At 36.3% G+C, this 18,280-nt stretch overlaps 1 protein-coding gene across 8 annotated transcripts in view; it reads left to right on the top strand.

Moving 5' to 3' along the window:
* syne1a (spectrin repeat containing, nuclear envelope 1a) overlaps nt 1–18,280 on the top strand; it is a 179,149-nt gene that overhangs the window by 40,306 nt on the left and 120,563 nt on the right. For 5 of the 8 annotated variants that reach the window (XM_059025182.1, XM_059025183.1, XM_034017816.3 and 2 more), the window contains 16 exons: nt 479–562; nt 1,401–1,421; nt 3,607–3,699; nt 4,115–4,284; nt 4,385–4,581; nt 4,757–4,866; nt 9,426–9,533; nt 10,217–10,354; nt 11,440–11,604; nt 12,059–12,171; nt 12,504–12,672; nt 14,523–14,619; nt 15,486–15,506; nt 16,832–17,034; nt 17,174–17,338; nt 17,675–17,827. In XM_059025182.1, coding sequence (XP_058881165.1) covers nt 479–562; nt 1,401–1,421; nt 3,607–3,699; nt 4,115–4,284; nt 4,385–4,581; nt 4,757–4,866; nt 9,426–9,533; nt 10,217–10,354; nt 11,440–11,604; nt 12,059–12,171; nt 12,504–12,672; nt 14,523–14,619; nt 15,486–15,506; nt 16,832–17,034; nt 17,174–17,338; nt 17,675–17,827 — 2,007 coding nt within the window. The remainder of the gene's footprint in view (nt 1–478; nt 563–1,400; nt 1,422–3,606; nt 3,700–4,114; nt 4,285–4,384; nt 4,582–4,756; nt 4,867–9,425; nt 9,534–10,216; nt 10,355–11,439; nt 11,605–12,058; nt 12,172–12,503; nt 12,673–14,522; nt 14,620–15,485; nt 15,507–16,831; nt 17,035–17,173; nt 17,339–17,674; nt 17,828–18,280) is intronic. The other 3 variants (XM_034017822.3, XM_034017824.3, XM_034017823.3) reach the window with 3 other exon arrangements.

The following is an 18,280-nucleotide window of genomic DNA, read 5'->3' as shown; positions in this document are numbered from 1 at the left end:
AACTACAATACATCAGCACCATCTGACATTTATACAGCTCTATTCACAATTAGGCAATGTTTCAAGGCACTTGAGAAAACATTTAAAAAACTGTTACAAATTTGGTTTCCATCTGGGGCCCAGTTATATTCCCTTCAGACGATAAGCCTTTACATGCATTAAGGATATCCAACAAGCGATATTAAAACTAAAATCAGAATGTTTCTGTGTTTACTATACAAATATATTTTCTAATTACTTTATCAGTATAGCCTTCTTATTTCATTTATTTATTTATTTTTAAATATGACATTTTAACATAATTAATGTAATTGGTGCTATTTCCTTAATAGTATTCCTTTTTAAGGGGCAGGAAATCATAACGTTGTTACTAAAGGCCATCGTATTTCATGTGTTTCAATCAAATTGCCATTTATTGCTCAACCTTCTTTACGATACCGTTCCCATTGCAATCTTTGAAGATGTTTTGTCGTTTTAGCCTTGTGAGCAGGGCCGTCAGATGAAACGGATACATTGGCTGTCCAACATTGGCACTGCCCTCAAGTTTCTGGAGGGCAGACGGGTAAGACTTTTTTTTTTGTTCTGTGAGCAAGAAACACATACAGCGTGTTATAATATTATTGAATTAAAGATTAAGGGTCTATACTGTATAACACTTTTTTTATTGTGATGGTACTTATTGCAAAGAAAGATCAACCATAAACAAAGCTATGAAATGGTAGTGTTTGTGCTTTTTGACCATAGTGGAATTAAACTTGCCAGGACTCAAAGTTTAGACAATTGTACTGTACAGATCTTGTGTTTTTGTATCTCTTCTATTGATCCTTATGCATTAGGGTCTATACTACCCTATACAGTAGTCACATGGTTTAGGCGCCATGTAAAACTGTAGAACATATCACAAATCTTCATAAAGAAATATTGGCTTATGGATGCCCTTGAGACCACCTCTTCAGACTCTACAACATGCTACAGCTTAAACACACTGCACCAACCAGCCCAACACAGTGCAATTTAATAAATGCAGCTCCTGGTTCTAAATCTAGTGATGCTGACACATGACAAACAAAAATAGTTTAATTGCTTTTGTTTCCTTCCTTCCTCAAACCCAATGCTTCCTAAAAAAAAGGCTCATTAGTATTCAGTTGCAGTTTAACTGCATATGTCTGAAATTGTTCCATATTATCCTTGTCGGTGCTTTCCTGTGAGTTTAATCCTGGCTGACTGGGAGACTGGAGGAAGATGATAGGATTGTTTTCACACACTGGGGTTATCTGTAAGGCGGGATGTGAGGCCAGTGACACCCCAAAATAGTGCTTGTAATGTCCTACCATTAGGGCACAGAACTGTCAGTCACTAACCTTCTACCTGTAATCTTTTCTTTTGTCATGCTGACAAAGTCTGTATACAGAGGATCTCCGGTTAGTATAAACTACTGACTTCACAAAAGTTCTACTATAAACTTTGTAGTGACTTTTCTTTTCTTCCATAATACATATACATATATATATATATATATATATATATATATATATATATATATATATATATATATATATATATATATATACCAAGCATCAAAATAAAGTTATCACTATTATAACACATTTATTTTCGAAAAAAAAAAAAAAAAACATATATAAATGATGGACATTGACAAAATGTTTTCAGTTTTGATCATTCATCCTTGACCATGACATGCTTGAGTGACTATGACTGAAGCATATGCACTTAATCACCTAATTAGTGAGACAGCTGATTGGACACTGGATATGGAGTGATTTCAGCTGTTTAATTTGCAAGCTTGAATAAAAGCAATAAAGAAAATCACAAAAAAAAACCAAATATGCCACGTCTGTCAAGAGAGCAGCGCCTTCGTGCAATCGGCATGTTGGAAGCTGGACTAGGGCAGCGTACTGTGGCTCGCCGTCTTGGGTGCTCACAGCCAGCAATTTCAAACATGGCGAGATGGTATAACAAAACACACTCTGTCAATGACAGGCCACGAACTGGGAGACCAAGAGTAACAACACCTGACCAAGATCGACAGATCATTTTGCAGCATCTTCATGATGTCAGTTGTTAATCAGCACAATAAAAAGTCACTGCAACTGCTCTAAAACAGAGTTTGTCATTTTTCGATCACATCTAGTGAATTTTATCCAAGTATAAGTGATAAGTTTCTTTTGATGCTCAAATGTAAGTGATACGTTTCTTTTGATGCTCAAATATAAGTGATACGTTTCTTTTGATGCTCAGTATATATATATATATATATATATATATATATATATATATATATATATATATATATATATATATATATAATATCATGTCAAAGTTTTATAATTATTTGTATTATTGGTCTAACCAATTTTCATACAATACTAGATACCATCTACATTTTCTGAATATTTTTTTAATTAAGACGAACTAGCCTCTGCTGACTTTTCCTCTTAACCCTGCAGGAGCGCACAATTAGCACTGGCAAATTAGCATGAGTGAGATTCAAACCACATTTGCATGACTTGCATTGCTTCCCAAACACCAGTGCTTTTTTTTTTTTACTTGTTTAACAATCCAGTATCATAGTTTACACTTCATTGTGTGGTACATGCCTTCATTTTCATTGTAACAATTTGATCTTAAGAAAAGCTGTTTTCGTGCTGTGTTTTGCCATTCTCTCATTTTCCCATTTTGGAACGACCGCCTCCTTGTTTGGTTACCTGAGTGAATCCTAAGTGCATTTTTGATTTACATCCCAGAAATAAAATTCCAGCCATCAGTAAGTGCAACCTTTCAATAACACAGCCTGGCTTTCAAAAGACTGCAGAACAGAAGCAACTTGTCATTCAAATACTGCCACCTTATCAGTGAAGGAGAGCAACATGCGGGTTGGCTGTTTCCTAAAATAACTAGTAACGATATACGTGTTTGTTATAAACATTGGCAAATTATTCATTAAGAGGTGCGTTTTCAAGATCTATAGTCCTGGCCAAAGTTGAGAATAAAAGGATAGATATTGGCAAAATAAAACAAAAAAGGTAATGTCTAGTCTACACATATGCTTGTCAAAGCAACAGTTATTATAATGTTGTAGCACTAATAATAATAACAAGACACACTTATAAAATATGAACATATCACCAAGCTTTGGGACAGAGCAAAATTGCCAGAAGTTCATAATGCCAAAAAAGAACTGAAAGTTATTTCAAGTGATCTGGGAGGATAGGTAACAGCACAGTAAGGTCCAATGAATCTTACAGGCATTGTTATAACTGACGTGGATGTGATGCAGACTCTTTAATATACTATTATATCTGTTTTTTGCTATTATCATTTATGTCCTTTGGGTCTGCTTCTGAAGACTAAAAGCTGAATATCTGAAGTGAAGAGGTTTAATAAATGATCAAACCCCTAGGGTCGAAAAAAAGGGCATTACTTAATAATCCTGGTAACTAACGACAGAGGACATACATGATAAGCTATTAAACATGTAAGAAATGTAATTTTCCAAAAATAAAGATGGTTATGTAAATACTGTTTTATTTAATGCTAGACTTAGAAAGAATAGAAATACATAATATTTCTGTGTCTGATTTGCAGATCAAATTAGTCAACATAAACTCAACAGACATTGTTGACGGAAAACCATCAATAGTACTTGGTTTGATGTGGACCATCATATTGTATTTCCAGGTAAATTATATCTATGTCTGTACTTAAAATATAATAAAAACAGGAACTAATTAGTTGTTTGTTACTTCTCTTAGTCTTGATTGTGAAGTTCTGTCTTTATAGATTTAACCCAATACTGCTTTAATTTCCTTTTTCTGAATTATAATCATGATAAAACACTGAACATCCACTTCAGATTTAAACATCTTTTGTAAAATGTATCATAAAGGGAGTTTGCTTATTTAAATCAAATGTAAAATGTTGTCTTCCCCATTCCATTTTTGGTGCTGCAGAGTTAAAGAAATAATGTAGAATTTAGAAGTGATCAATCGTTTATGTGACCCTTTGGTGTTGCACAGTTTAGCAGGGAAAATTGCCTCCTTTAACTCACTCCCAGTGTTTTCTGTTAATGATGTGTGTGCTTTCTTCCTGGCAGATTGAAGAGTTGACCAGCAATCTACACTTGCTGCAGTCCCTGTCTAGCAGCACCTCATCTTTGGACAGTTCTGAGACAGCAAGCCCGCCTGTGAAAAGAAAAGTCATAACTAAGTTTCAAGGGAATGCCAAAAAGGCCCTGTTAAAATGGGTACAACACACAGCCGCAAAGTAAGATGTGCTCTACATCTCTGGCTGTCTCTCTTTGGTCATAGAATGAAACAGGTAGCCCATTACAGGTAGTTAAAAAAAAAGTCAATTTCTTTTGAAGGCAACTGGGGATCGAAGTGAACGACTTTGGGAAGAGCTGGCGGAGTGGTGTTGCCTTTCATTCTGTGATCTACGCAATCCGCCCAGACCTGGTGGACATGGATAAAGTGAGGATGAAAACCAACAGAGAGAACCTTGAGGATGCCTTTACTGTTGCTGAAAATGAACTGGGAATCCCACGCCTGCTTGATCCTGAAGGTATGATTGTAATTGGATTAGATAACTCTTTTAGGTGCTTTACACTGCAAAACCACCATAGAATATGCATACTTAAATACAAATTCCATCAAAATCAAAAGAAAACATCAAGTCATATGTATGATCTAAATGAAAGTGCCAGCAGTAGTGAGAGTTCTTTTGATTTGTCTTCCAGATGTGGACGTTGACAAGCCAGATGAGAAGTCTATCATGACTTATGTAGCTCAGTTCTTAAAGCACTATCCAGACCCCCATAACACAGAGACGGGCGGGCAAGGTGAAGAGGTAGGTTTCTTTAATATTTCTGAGCCTGATTATTAATAATGGCATCATTAATATTAGTGATTGTATTTGCTGCTTGCTTACAAAGTCTAATGGGAAATAATGCAATTTTATAGTTAACTAATTTTAACCCATTTCTGAATGTCGTTTTTTCCATGTTAGCGTAAGAAACGATTCTTCAACAATTGCATGATATAATAGTATAGTATAGTCTAACCTAGGTCTTACCAGACTATCAATGGCAACAAACAACTGAGCTAAAGGGATGGCTATATGTGCAAATCGCTTTCTAGATCATCATGTTGCTTCATCATTGCTTGTTATGCTGCTTGGTGATGCTGATCATTGACTATCTTTGGATAAACCTGGTACAATCAAAGTGCCTTTCTATACCACAGACACACAGTTCAATATGATAAACGTCGAAAAGGAGGAAAATGGTGTCAAAAATAAAACAAATGGAGATGCCTGTGCTATTCATAGGCGTTTTATTAAGTAGCCTGTGACAGAGTAGCAGCGAGACAGAGACCCGGAAGCCAGGAAACTGCAGTACAAGCGCTAATGCGCATTTTAGTAAACAAAAACAAAAATACAGCAATCAAAACAAAAAGGCACACAGGCCAAAACAAAAGTTTAAACAAAATACAAAAAAAGATTCTCCTTCAATACTAACGAAATACGACTACAAAGTTTCCAAAATAATACCAGCAACACGGCACAAACACTCACCAAAAACTCCTCTCGAAACAAAGGATTTTTCTCCCTTTTTATACCATGTGGCTGGAGCCTAATTATCATCAATTATTCAATTTAGCTCCAGCCACATTCTCACACGTTTAAAAAAAGCAGTAACACAGGCATATCTGTCGTGAATATAGGTTGTCAGAAAGCACTCTGTTTTTTGGCTTATTCAGCAACCATGCGGCAAAGCAAAATTGAAAAATAAAAAATAAAAAAAACAACGAAAAAAATATTGAGGATCTGATTAACTTTTCATGTCGGGTTGATTTGGAATAAAAGTTCAGCTTTAATTCAGGATGTGTGCTTTTTTATACTGTGTTTTAATTCTTTAACAAATTGGATAAAGCAAAAGCAGAATACTGCATGCATGAGATAAACAGGTACATGTAATTCTACTTTTTTAAATTTGGTAGTCGCCAATTAGTTTCTTGTTATTTTCTCCCCAATTTAGTAGTGTCCAATTATTTTGTTTAGCTCAGCTCACCGCTACCACCCCTGCGCTGACTCGGGAGAGGTGAAGACGAACACGCGCTGTCCTCTGAAGAGTGTGCCGTTAGCCGCCCGCTTTTTCACACACTGCAGACTCACCATGCAGCCACCCAGAGCTACAGCCCTGGGCAGCTTACAGGCAAGCCCGCAGGCGCCCAGCCAGACCACAGGGGTCGCTGGTGCGCGGTGAGCCCCCCCTGGCCGACCTAACGCTCCCTCACCCCGGGCGGCGCTCAGCCAGTTGTGCGCTGCCCCCCCTGGGCGCTCCTGTCCTCGGTCGGCAAAGGAATAGCTTGGACTCGAATCGGCGATGTCCAGACCATAGAGCGCATCCTGCACTCTACGCGAGTGCTTTTACTGGATGCGCCTTTGGTGAAGGTGTCCCATGTAATTCTACTTTTATTCACAATCTCATCTCATTAACTTACTCCAAAAGTTTGTCCTTCATTTTGATGGTCCTTTCGCTATAACTAACCCCTCGATATAACAAACAAAAGGCTTGGACCCCAACAGGTTTGTTACATTATTATTATTATTATTATTATTATTATTATTATTATTATTTCTTTCTTTCTTTCTTTCTTTCTTAGCAGACACCCTTACCCAGGGCGACTTACAGTTGTGTACAAAAAATACATATCAAGAATTACAGTACAGTTAAGAGCAATATAGACAATACAATGACTTCAGCCCAAATAAGGTCAAATACAAAACACAGTGCGATTTGATATTGAGGCAGTTCAAGAGCAGATAACAGTGTTGATAGTTATAGTGAGGGTGTACTGTACATACTGACCCTGAGTCTCCATGTTAATGATATCATATCATTTTCTTATAATGCTTGTCTTCAAAATATATATTATAAATCACGTCAACATCATTAGCTACCTTTGAGCCAATCAGAGTGCTGCATTTCCATTTCTGCGAACAGAAATGCTTTGTCACAACACAGTAGAAAACCATACAGGTTCTCTGATTTAAGATGCTCAAAATTAGAAAAACGGTTAACTAAAATGGAGACACCTGCTGTACTTTTTAAATAGAATTAATATATTCGGTTCTACAGCGTCTTATTATGCTTACATTTGCATTGGTAGCTGTAAACAAAGCTGCTCGGCAGAGTCTCCCTGTATTGTAGACAGGGCAGTGCTCGCGTGACGATTCTTTTAAACACAAAATACAGTAGTTGAATGAATAAACCTTAGGGATTGTTTTTACATTTTCTGTTACCTCTCCACTTCATGAAAATGAGTTGTGCCAACCTAAACAAGCAATCATTTTAATCTTCACTTTTCTCCACCGTTTTGCTGTGCCTCATCCGCTTCTGTTCATTTTCTGTGCATTGTCTGTTTTGTGCTGGTAGGAGCTACTTCGTTCCATTCCAACTTTTGCAATTTCTATCCCTAAGCTTCAGGTAAGGTGTGAAAGCTCCAGATCGAGCCCGTCTGTCATGCTGTGACGTGTCTGACTGCAGTGCTGCTTGTCGACCATTTCCTTTTTTTGCACGTCTTTCTCTCAACTAATGGGTGTTCTGTGTTATTTGCATTCTTCTTTGGGCCTTGCTTTCCTTGCCAGTTTGATCTTGGTCCTCGAGACATAGAGCAAATGCTAGAGGTATGTGCGACAGCGTGTATCACAGGTAAATGATATATCCACGCACTTCTGATATAAAAATTTTAAATTGGGGTAGGCTGGTAACGTTATTTGGTTGTTATACAAAAAAATAAACAGTTTTCTAAAAAAAAAAAAATTTAAGTATATAATAACGTCCAGGCTTTAACAAGAATACTAGATACAAGCCGGGAATATTGAGGAGGGTCCACATTGTGGAACTGTTGTTGGTCTCACTTACTGGGGAAAAAGCTGTGTTTCACTGTTAATACAGATAGGAAGTGTGTAATCACTGCTAATAGGTGAGTAAGTGTACTTCATAGATTCAGTTCACCTCACTGCCCACCATCCAGTACTGGGTTTTATTGGGAATTCTACAGTGCTGTAAAATGCTCCAATAAAACCCATGGGAATTCTCCAGTGCTGTAGGATATAAGTTAATCAAATAAACACCTAAGTTAAGCAGACAAACATTTGATTAAAACTGAAGAAGTGTCACGGATGGCTGGGTGGTAACGTCAGGACTGCGGGGTGAAGCTCTGGGCGCATGTTTATTAAATAAATCAAACCAACAAAACACTAAACACAAAACAAAAGGCACGTTGGCCAAAGCAAATAAACACACACAAACAAAACAAGTACCGTGCTGGTTTTGATCTGGTACGCGTAGCAATTCTTTACCTTTGTGATAGTGATAGCTCGCGCTCTCTCACTCCTCTTAACCTTCTCCATCCTTATGAGTGGCTGATACACTTTTATATACGTGGCCATCTCCAAATTAATAATCACTTAATCAATTTGGAGATGGCCACATTATGCACGAGTTTAGATGGATGGGGATTTAACCCCATCCACGCTGCCAAACAACAATAACAAAACACTGTTTCTAACCAACACAAAACAGTACATTTAAATAATAATAATAATAATAATAATAATAATAATAATAATAATAATAATAATAATAATAATAATAATACAAATAAGAGTAGGGGTGGGCATCACAAGAAGGAATTAGCCAAAAACCTTTATCTTATACATATTTTCCTTATACGTTAGTTATAGATCAGGAGCGATGGTGGATTCAAAACAGCATCAAAACTTCAAACTTCACCCAGATGTATTTTACATATTTCACACTTATAACTGTCAATTGGCTGTAGAATTGTACAGTTTAAGGGATTTAAATAAACTGCCTTTTTGTGGATCTGCAGTGACATCTTGTAAGATAAATATCTGGTAATATTGACCTGGAGATCTAAGGTCAGAAGGCTTTCTTTTATTGATGGTATATTTTTTAAAAGAACACTGTGTTATTCCTATTTGTTCTATTTAAAATGACTAAACTTGACCTATAATACAAGTAAAAAAGTATTATAATTTGCATAGTGCTGTATTTTTATTTTGATGGAGCAACTCCAGAACAATCTTTACAAAATGAACTAGGCTTTTGTGTAGCTTGCATCCTGTTTTTCCTTGTGCATGAGGCATTGTTTTCCTATAGTATAAGTATGCTATCAAAGCCAAAAAATGTTAATGATTAATTAGAACAATACCAGACAACATTAAAAATGTATTGAAAGAAGTGTACTTTTAGTGCTTCCTCCCAGTATGTAATGAATTCAAACAGTTTTACATAGCGATATACTGTAGGTGTGAATGTTGTAGGGTTCTGGTTGGTATTTGCCCGTAGCAATATGTTCCTGTTTCTTGTCCCCTAGAAGGAGGACCGGCGGATGCTGAGAGAGGTCAAGGCCTGGCTGGAACAGTACGAAAGAGACCTCAGCAGAGCACAGGTGTCTGAAGGAAGTCTGCAGGAGAAATACCAGGTGAGGCTGATGGGGGATAGTTCTTTAAATAGTCTTTGTTAGTATATTCTAACTGCTACCTCAATATTAAAAAAAAACATGTTATTCAAGTCACACAGTGTTTAACAGACATATGTCTGTCCAGGCATTAAAGGCATGTTAGAGCATGGTGGGAGAAACGGGGGAGATACCTGCTCTTCAAATCCTGTCTTTGAGCTAGTGGTCCCTGCTGAAACCCTTTACATTGCTATTAGATCCCATTATCCATACACATTTCAATGAAAAAACTAAACATTGTAGCTCAACTACTTCTTAAATTGGACTCTTTACCATTCAGATATAAAGTTAGCTGTAAGTTAAAATTCATTATTTTGCCAAGACAGCTAATATAAGGGATATGTAATACTTAAACACATTTTTACAGGGGACCCCAATTTTAAGCTTGGCTAATCTAGTGGAAACATTTGTCATTGAATGTATTATGTTTCTTGTAGTATTTCTAAATTCAGCATTATTGAGTGTTTAATAACAGTTATGGGTGGGTACATGTTGTAGGTAAAAGAGTCAACACTAATTGAATAAATAACTAAAATAAAAAATACAGAATATATATTATCTTTATAAATACTGACTGGCATGTACATGTTAACTTGCATGTTATTTGTATATATTTGTATTGAGAATGACAAATGATGTTGTTTCAGTTATTCAAGAGTTTTAGAGTTCAGTATGAGATGAAAAAGAAGCAGATTGAGGCATTAATACAGCCTGTACAGAGAGAGGGGAAGCTGTCAGTGGACCAGGCCTTGGTGAAGCAGGCATGGGAGAAAGCCACTGCCAGGGTAAGGCCATGTCATATTGCTTTTTCCTTTTAAAGGTGAGGATTTCTCCTCATTTTATTTCAGATTTCCTGTGATGCAGTGGTAAACAGTGATGTAATGCACTGTATTTTAATACAGGGATTATTTTAAGGAACTGTTTTTTTCAATACTGTTTTATGAACATTCTTATAAAGTAAGTTAAACAGTGCTTTTGACAAACGAGAACACACTACAAATGTGATCTAATTAAACAAAATAGGCTTTTAAAAAATGTAAAACCAACTGTTAACAAAACATTCCTTTAAAAAGTCCTTAAAAGTTTTGTGAATAGGGATCCATTGTTTCTTATTGCCCAGTATAAAAGTAAACTAAGATACAGTATATTAGTAGACACACGAATGTTTGTCCTCACTAAAAAGATTGATGATTTGGAAATGAATACAGCACCCACATTTACGTGCTTGTGTTTACATTTTAGCATTAGGCCATATTTTAAAGCAAGTTTTCAATGCAGATTTTCACCGAGAAATAAAATAATTTAAAGGTTAACCAGCAAGAAACTGCTTCAACCCACAATTAATTGTTAATTCTCCAAGTTTTTTTTTTTTTTTATAAAGTTACATTCATTTTATTCCTCCCATTTCATGTGGCTTTCCACTTGCTTCAAAATAGACCCTTTTTTTAAGCTGTGCAACCTAAATTAATAGTTGGGTAATTTCAGTTACACTGTTAGGCTTTGCATGTAACACAGACTGCCCAGATCCAGCAGATTTCAATGAAGAATGAAAAAGTACCCTTCGCCAGGAAGAGAACAAATAACTTTTTGTTAATTGATGAGCCCTGCATTTTTCAGCAGTGCTTTACATTCTGCTGGGATGTTCCTCTTTACTAACTGTGTGAACATTGTCAAGGCAACCCCCTTCCATAATTTGTTGAGAATTTGTTTTGAAGAGATTCAAGTGCTTTTGCATCACATCTGAGCCCATCATCTCTGGCTTTTGTTAACACCACGTAACATCGCACTGTCCTTCTGTATTAATCTGGTGCTTCCAACGCATCAGGGAAATTGAAGTTCCTAAAGCAGTGTTTCGTTCTTGTTTCTCAAGCTGCTAGAGTGGCATATTCAGCTTGATAAGTCTTTGCCTGGACCCCTGGGTGCTATTGGAGCCTGGCTGCACAGGGCAGAGGAGGCCCTGCGGGAGGAGATTACAGTTCAGCAGGCCCACGAGGAGACAGCTAACATTATCCACAGGAAACTCGAGCAACACAAGGTAAATCCATCATAACCGCATTTCCTTGCATTTGCCTTCTTTTAGTTTCCTGGAAGTACATAAACCAATATTAGTGCCGCTGCATGGTCACAGCAGAGGGTACAGTACTTCTTGATGAAAAAGTCATGGCATTCCCTTGTGTATATCTTTGATGTGTAAAAGTTAGTCATTTTGTTGGTTAAATGACTAACCATAACATTTGTATAGAATATTTTCAACAAAGCCATTTGCAGTCATCACATTCTGAAAAAGACTTTTACCTATAATTGAATTTAAAAATGAAATAAAGCTTACTATTTAGAGTCTTTTAAGCACAACATAAACATTCCAGTTATGTTTGAGAAACAAACTATGTGTTTTTGTTGAAGTTTGGGAGCAGGGAATGAGCTTGATATACAGTGATTTAATATTTAAATAGCTGGTTGATATTTCCCCCTTTTTCTTCTTGTTTCAGGAGGTGTTGAAAGGCCTGGAGGGGCAGAAGCAGACATTCCTGCAGATCCACAGGGCTGGTTCAGTTAAGGGAGTTCTCATCCCCGCAGAGCAGCTAGAAGACATGGCACAGAGGTGGGTTCTGCACAGCCCCATAGTGCGACAGTCATGATACAACTTAATGATACCTTTCACTCCTTCTGGTCCTGTTTTCTAACTGATCATTCATTACACTTTACATTCACCTGGGGAAGTGACCCGGAAGTTTCCTCTGTGTGCCAGTGTTAGTTGAGCTTTCACTCGATAAGATATCCAATGAAGGAGGTTGAATGTGGGTGATAGTCAGGCAATCTTTGTCTGGGATTAGTCAGATTGAAGTAAAGTACAAGAGACTGTATTAACTAATGTAATACAGACATTTTATGGCACAAATCAGAAACTGACCATTGTGTTATTGTTTTCAACAGATTTCACTTTGTTTCTTCAACGGCGCAAATCCATTTGATTAAACTAGAATTCTGGGAACTGAAGTATCGCCTGCTGGCTTTTCTGATGCTTGCAGAATCAATGCTGAAATCCTGGATCATCAAGTATGGAAGAAGAGAGTCAGTGGAACTACTGCTGCAGAACTACATTGTAAGTAAATAATGAAGTGTCACTGGAAATGTGTCCTAATACATTTTTTCAATGAGGATAGGGTCCTGTTCTAATCATGTCATTTTATTTTGTATTTTATAATTGGAGGCCAATAACATTGGCTATATTTACAACTACTGTTGGCACCCGGAGTGGAACGTCCTTTTTCTAGATTTTCTACATCATATCATACCTTTCTAGATTTTGGAAATAACCATTCCAAGCTTGGAATGCCCAGCGGGGGTAGGCCAGTGCCAGTTTGATTCGATTTGACATCATTCCATTGGGTCAGAATGTGTCAAATTCAAGGGACAGAAATGCACTTCCTTATCTTCTGTAATCCCGTTGCAAATTTTGTTTTAAGAAATGCTTATCACACTATTTAAGGAACAAATAATGCAAGGGCCAACCAATAAACCCCGGCCCCCCCCCCCAAAAAAAAAAAAAACAACCAGGGAAAGGGCACAGAGCTACTATGCGTTTCCCCATGAATACATTTGCAGGAATTTCACAACAGACTTTGCTGAATAATCTCAAAACAGGTTAATCTGTTTATGCTGTACATGTTTTGTGAACATAAATTATAAATACTGCATATGGTCGAGATATACACGTCTCCAGACTGTTGCTGATAAATCGCAGCAGCAGCACAGACTCTCTGTGTAGCTAAAACAACAAAGTCTTAGGGAGGCAGTGTGGTTCAGTGGTTAACGTCCCGGGCTTGTAACCAGAAGGTCACTGGTTCAAATTCCACCTCTGCCACTGACTGACTCACTGTGTGACCCTGAGTAAGTCACTTAACCTCCTTGTGCTCCATCCTGCAGATAAGATGTTAAACCAATGTCCTATTGTAAGTGCCCACCAGCCCACCTCTATAAAGTGCTTTGTGATGATGGTCCACTATGAAAGGCGCTATATAAAAAAATATATATATTATTATTATTATTATTATTTGCTAAAGTTCCTATAACACTGAAACCAGCTTTTATTTTAATACAAAGGTACTTCTCTCATTATAATTCTAGTACAGTAGTTGTAACCTCTCTTTGAAAATCTAACAAAGCTGTTGTAAGCACCATTTTTATTGCAGTGCATGTTTCATTCATAGTACTCACCTCTTCAGACAGCACCTGTAGAACTCCTCTTTTTTTCCCTATGAACACTTCCCTATGCTCTTATCTGCCCCTATTTTACTGCATTTAATCCTGTACTTTAGAGTACTGTAATCTGTCAAGTGTTATTTAATCTTTAGTATTTAGTATTTAATTATATCCTGATGTAACTGTCACTGACACTTATCTACTCCGTTACTGAATCGTATTTTGTCATACTTGTACTTGCTAGAACCAAAGTCATTGTATTTATCTTGCTCTTAATTATTACTTGTACTGTGATTCTTGAAATGTATTTTTGTTTATGACTGTAAGTCACCCTGGACAAGGGCGTCTGCTAAGAAATAAATAATAATAATAATAATAATAATAATAATAATAATAATAATAATAATAATAATGATAATATGTTTCTTCTGAGTGACACCCCTCCTTAATTAGCATAAAATAACACCCACTGGCATGGCACTTAGAAGTTTGTTGTACAGCCATGCCATAATAAAAAAGACAAGGTCAAGTGGATTTTTGCAGCATGTAGATTTACTGTAAATTTATATACAATAACAAACATATAACAAGCCTTTGTTGGTGTTAAACCTGCATTGTAATAACACACTACAAAATGAAGTGACTTCTTGTTTCATTTGTTTAAATTACGTCTCATTCCTCAGTTAAAAGTCTAATGTTGGCACGTCTATTAAGTTTTCAAATTCAACCATATATATTTCTTTCCTACAGTCATTCATTGAAGGAAACCAATTCTTTGAACGGTATGAAGTTACATACCAAACTCTGAAACAGACAGCTGAAGTATATGTAAAATCTGATGGCTCAGGTAAGAGTTTGCATATTTCTCCTTGAAATGTCATTCATTATAATATCTTGTAAGCTCATTCTTATCAATTAATCATCATAGCTGGCTGTAAGAAATAATAGGTCTGAAGCCTCTCTGGCAGTATTTAATACGGACAGCAAAAATAAATTGTAGCATGTGGTCAATGAGCTTAAATTCACTTGTCAATGAGCAACTGGCAGCCCTTCAATTAAGTAGGAAGTTACAGTTTAGAAACAATTAGCCAAAGCTATTATTTAAAGTTGGATTTGCTTTAAATAGATTTTAAAATATACATTTTGAGATGCTAATCCCTGTAATTTACTCTCAGGAACTCTTGATCAAATGATGATTAAACAATTGGCAACGGGAATAGTAAGGCAAGGTGGCCTCAATAATTATCCATGTGGGTATTAAGCTGCATGCTTCAATTGACTTTGGCAATTTCCAAAGTGTTTTGTTTAGGGAGTTGGTGAGATAGATACGGGAAAAGAATATGCCTGCCATATACTTAATGTGAATCTACAAACATATTGATTTCTCAATAACTGTGTGGATTTATTGTTACAGTAAATGTTAGTATAATTGCTTTTTGACAGCAATTGATATTCTAAACTTTTATATTAAAACCTAAGGAGAAGTAAAGCAAAAACATTTTCTAAATCTGTAAACAAGACTGTATACATTACAAACAAAACCACTGTACAATGCATCTTCCATTTTTCGAATGTGTAAGTTGCTAACTGGCCAGTCGAAAAAGACTGTTGGAATATTTATTTTTTTTACAACATGTGTATTATTTATAGGCATGACAGTGCAGTAGTACCATTAAAAAATGGATCAATAGAAATGTTTGCTTCATGTTTTAGGATATAGACTCCGCAGGAAAGGTAAGTGCAGCATGCATGTAGTTTTATGATTTAAGGAACAGACCCTCGAGTATTAGTTCAAAACTAACTCTTCTCACAAAATGATTGTAGTCATCACCTAGTATCTTTGTCAGTTTATTGACTCAACATGCACCTCAAACTCCTCTTAGCACATGCATGGCAATCTTTTATTTTTAGACTGCACAATCTTTTTCATCTGCACTGTTGATTTCATTTAGATGATTATGTTTAAATGTCATTTAGTTACTTTATTGTAATTCTATTACCATTATATTTAACTAAATGTTAAAAAAAAACAAAAGTTAAATTGTAGCATTACTACACTTAGGCAGCTGTCTAGTTATATATAATCAACATGTATAAAACTATACATGTATAAACATAGACGGCTGTGTGATCCAGTGGTTAAAGAAAAGGGCTTGTAACCAGGAGGTTCGTTGTGTGACCCTGAGCAAGTCACTTAACCTCCTTGTGCTCCGTCTTTCAGGTGAGATGTAATTGTAAGTGACTCTGCAGCTGATGCATAGTTCACACACTCTAGTCTCTGTAAATCGCCTTGGATTAAGTAATAAATAATAATAATAATAATAATAATAATATAAACATGGAAATGGAATTGCTTGAGCTAAGCACAGATTTTTTTATTGTGACACTAATTAATCAAAATACAGAAGGATTCAAAAGGTACAGTAATAATCTAGGCCTAGCAAAGCAATATACCACTTTCAACAGTGAGGCATTTTTAATTTTATGAAAACCAACCTCCTTACATCAGATTTGAATTGATAAAATGTCACATACTATGTGCGTCAGTATATAATTATATAACAGTCACAAATGTATTACAATAGGCCATCCTCACGTGTGTGGTAAATGTTTTTTGTAACACAAATTGAAGTGTGCAGTTTATTTTGATGAAGACTAAACTCTGGAATGTTGATTATGAAATCACAATGGTAAGCAATGGCCAGTATGTCCCAAGGTTTATAGAAAGAGAAGGTAAAGAAACTTTACTCTGAAATGTTTTTCTTTGGAGCCATCCTTGATATATATGTGTGTGTGTGTGTGTGTGTGTGTGTGTGTGTGTGTATACATGTATTGTTTTGAATTGTGAACATGTGAGTAAGTGGTCATTTTGAAGGTTGACAGTTTTATGATACAAAACCTCTGCCTCATGTTCGCATAACCTACCGTTTCAATAAAACTTATTGTGTCCTTCTAAAAAAATTGTCACTAAAGAAATTAAGCTGTAGACAAAATAATGTCCTTCCTACATGCATTCAGATATGTGATTATTGTGTTTATTATATATTATTTTCTTGCAGCTGAAGAGGCGGAAGGCTTGAGCAAGTTCTTGAATGACACAGCGGCACAGTGGAGGAACTTGTCTGTAGAGGTTCGGAGTGTGCGCAGCATGCTGGAAGAGGTGATCTCCAACTGGGACAAGTACAGCAGCACAGTAGCCGGATTACAGGCCTGGCTGGAGGATGCAGAGAAAATGCTGAACCAGCCCGAAAATGCCCAACGGGTGAGAGAATGCTTGTTCTTTTTAACTGATACTATGAAGAAATGAAAAATCATTTTCTTCTTGTGTCCTGTTAAAAATGTTTGTTTTCATTGGATTTTCTTCTAATAATGTATATGTATATCTCCTTTTTTTTTTAAAGGAGTTTTTCAGAAATTTACCCCACTGGATTCAACAGCACACAGCTATGAATGACTCAGGAAATTTTCTAATTGAGACCAGTGATGAAACTGTTTCCCGAGATCTTAAGCAGCAACTGCTGTTACTTAATGGAAGATGGAGGGAACTATTTGTGAAAGTCAAACAAGTAAGATTTATATGTCCTATTGATGATACAGATACACCTAATCAACACACCTGCATATAACACAGATTCAGTCTTATAATCTAGTGTTGTGTACTGTACCTGTACATTGTAACATTGATTGAGTTTCAGTATATAACCCAAATATTCTGTAATGTGAAATTCTATATGTTTTTGGCATTTTTTTATTTTTTAAATAATGAACAATATTGAATATTACTGTTAGATTGAACATGTAAAGACTGATAAACTAGGGTTGTTCAGAAAACATGCTTCATGATGTTCTAGTTTACACAACACCTGCAGCACACATCATTTCTATAATTCCTCTAAATGCAGTATGTAAGAGCTGACGAAGTGGACAAAATAAGGAAGGAATATCAGGATGGAATTTCTGCTTTGAAAGCCTTTCTGGACACAGCAAATGAAAAAATGACGGCACCCGTAGATGTGTCCTTTTTGAATGTCAGGACCTTTGTGCAGGAGGTAGAGGTATGTACAGGAGAGTAGCACTGAGACGAATATGTGATGTAATTCAGTGCAAATTAGAGCTACCAGTAACAGGAAAAAGTACATTCCCATGACCTACCATGTAGATATGAAAATGTCTATCGGATGAACAGACGTATTCTGATACAATCAATAGCCTGTGCTACAGAACATACTTAGCAATGTTCATCACAATTGGATAGGCGGTTCTCTAGATGTAATGATGTAAGTGTGGCATGCAAACAGACACCCTCCATATGCCGTCTGATTATGATATCTTCTTTAACCTGTGCAATTGCTTAACCTAGCCTTAGTTAGTTTCATCGCAAATGTACAAGTGGTTCTCTGCAAAAGATATAAGGCAAACAAAATTGTGACCCACCGTACATAAATATGGACACCAGGACATAAATACAAAAATGAGGCTCTGTCCTGTTCAATTAATGTGAATTATAG

Source organism: Acipenser ruthenus, chromosome 6, assembly GCF_902713425.1.
Source record: "Acipenser ruthenus chromosome 6, fAciRut3.2 maternal haplotype, whole genome shotgun sequence".
Lineage (NCBI taxonomy): Eukaryota > Metazoa > Chordata > Actinopteri > Acipenseriformes > Acipenseridae > Acipenser > Acipenser ruthenus.
The sequence above is the reverse complement of the archived record's forward strand: the minus strand, read 5'-3'. Positions and strand labels throughout refer to the sequence as shown.